This window comes from Chrysochloris asiatica, unplaced genomic scaffold, assembly GCF_000296735.1.
Source record: "Chrysochloris asiatica unplaced genomic scaffold, ChrAsi1.0 scaffold00439, whole genome shotgun sequence".
Lineage (NCBI taxonomy): Eukaryota > Metazoa > Chordata > Mammalia > Afrosoricida > Chrysochloridae > Chrysochloris > Chrysochloris asiatica.
The window spans coordinates 1,250,372-1,252,869 of record NW_006408957.1 but is presented as its reverse complement, the minus strand read 5'-3'; the positions used below and the strand labels follow the sequence as shown (position 1 = coordinate 1,252,869).

The 2,498-nt window shown below is 57.2% G+C and overlaps 1 protein-coding gene across 1 annotated transcript; it reads left to right on the top strand.

Moving 5' to 3' along the window:
- The first annotated feature begins 931 nt into the window (after positions 1-931).
- SCGB1C1 (secretoglobin, family 1C, member 1) lies at positions 932-2,055 on the top strand. The gene is made up of 3 exons (XM_006876996.1): positions 932-986; positions 1,400-1,599; positions 2,023-2,055. Exons 1-3 carry the CDS (start codon positions 932-934, stop codon positions 2,053-2,055), a joined length of 288 nt encoding a protein of 95 aa, XP_006877058.1.
- Positions 2,056-2,498: the final 443 nt, after the last annotated feature.

Here is a 2,498-nt window from a genome sequence, read left to right as displayed (position 1 = left end):
TTACAGTTCATTTCATGTTAGTGAGGGGTTCGTGCCTGGGGGATGGGCGGCCACTGTCAAGAGGTGTTGCTGACAAGTCCTGAACTGGGGTAAAGAGGAAGGATCTGGGGGTGGGTCAAGGCAATGAGGGTAATGGGAAGGGGCATCCATTCTTCTAAGCAGAAGCGATTGAGTCTAGTGGGTCACCCCTGGCCACCAGGTGGCAGTCAGGGACAGCAGAGGCCTCAACCACCCCAGTAAAGGCAGCTCTTGGGGCAAATTTGGTTTGAGGGGCTAGGGTTCCAGCCTCCTGTCTACAGTGAGTTTAAGCCTCACTAAAGGTCTTGGACCTTAAACTGAAATGGACTTGACCATGCTCATGTGGCCACAGAGTGGCCCCTCCTCATTCTCTGAAGTAGGTCACAACAGCTAGGCCCCACAGTCCATGAACGTCCATGCCCTGGACAACGCGCCCACTCAAAGCCTCCACCTGGCATGTGCCCCTTCTGCCAGCAACTATGTCACAGCCCCATAGGGTGCCTCCGAAGGCTGAGAACCTGGCCAGGCCCTAGTGGACCCCAGAACCTTTGACCTCCAGACCCTGGAGCCGGGTGTGGGTACCCTATCTCTGCACTCCCCAGCTCCCTCCCACCCCTTATTTTCATGCCCACCCACCATCCTCAAGCCTACCCCATGTCTCTGCATCCCTGTACCCACCACTGCCATCTTAGAGCCCACCCCCAATTTCACTCTAAGCAACTCTGCACCCATTGACTACCACATACCACAGGGTCAGGGAGAGGACGTGCCCTTGGCTGCCTCCCCAGCCCTCACCTGTAGGTGCTGCACGGTGGGGCGGGGCAACAAGCCCACAGGGGCAGGCGCCACCCACTGAGGCATAAAACCCTGGAGCCCTGCTGAGGCTGCTCCACAGCTGTGGCCACATCACGCCATGAAGGGCAGCTCTGCCTTCCTGCTGGCAGCCCTAGCCTTGCTCTGCGTCTGCGGTGAGTCTGTGGTGTGCTGGGCTGACCCAGGGCTTCCAGCACATCCCATGTGTGTGGGAAGGGGACTGGGCAGCTGAGATCTGGGCAGTGGGCACCCACACTGCCCTGCTTCCCATCACCAACCACCCATAGACTCACCCTTGGCCTGAATCCAGGGTCAATACCAGCCCAGTCCCCAGCCTCAGCCCTGACCCTGGCCCTCCAGGTCCAGGTCAGAGCACCTGGATCAGGTGAGATTCCAACCACAGCCAGGGATGCCTCGACCTTCCTTCCTCAGGGGACCAGGGGAGGGGATGAGGAGAGGTCCGTGGAAAGGTGAGGTAAGGCATCCTGGAGGGACATCAGGCTCTAGGGAAGGTCAGCACAGAGGCTGACGTTGGGTCCTGTCTTCGACATCTCTCACCCCGTGTCAGGGCTGGCCAAAGGGGAGAATGACAACGAGTTTTTCATGGATTTTCTACAAACACTGCTGGTGGGGTCCCCAGAAGAACTCTATGAGGGGCCCCTGAGCAAGTACAATGTCAACCAAGACGCCAAGGCAGCAATGAATGAACTGAAATCGTGCATCGATGGCCTGCAGCCGAAGCACAAAGAAGAGCTGGTCAACCTGTTGGTGAGACTTGGAGCCGACACCCCATCCCGAGGGCTTACCCCTGTGTAGGATCTCACAGTCCCCCAGACCTCTACCTGCTCCCGCCAGCAGAGGAGAACCTGAGAACACCCTAACCTGCTCCTCTTGCAGACCCCCTCATGAACATGGACAGGCACATGTACACGGTAGAACCACGTGTACATCCACACATGCCTGCACACACGATAGAGACACATATGCACCCACACAAGTGTGCACATACCCAGCATAGACACATGTATGCCCACACACATGTGCACACACAGTAGAGACACATGTGCACACATGTATGGACACACACCACCTCCTTAGATGACTGGCCCAAATGTGCCAAAGCCCAACTCTGTTACTGGTCAACATGCAAGAGACCCCTGATGTCTTGACCCACATGTGTCTCCCTTCCAGGTTCAAGTGCTGGGAGATTCAGATGGCTCTTGAGCAGATCCCAACGGTCACAAGGAGCCACAGCCTTGCATCCCGGCGGACCCCCTGCCCTCGTGCAAATATGTCCTCAAGTTGCTTCATTAATAAAGCCTACCATAGCTCAGGATCTGACTGCCTATCTCCCACTCAGGGACCCCCACGTGAGCAGACTCACACACAGAAGCTCACATGCTTAGGGGGAAAACACAAAGGGGCAGGTGGGCAGCCCAGCAAGCCACCACCAGAATGTGGGGGGTGGGGAGGCAGGAGTGGGGTGCAGAAAACTCCAGCGACGCCGGGAGTCAAACAATGGGCCTGGGAGTGGTGTTGACAGTTATTGCTCCAGACAAGAGCACAGTAAATTCACAGTGACCAGGTCCACAGAGGACTTGGGAGCCATCCACTTCCCGAAGTCCCCAGAAGAGAATCTGCCAGATGAGCCACCAACGGTGGGGGGG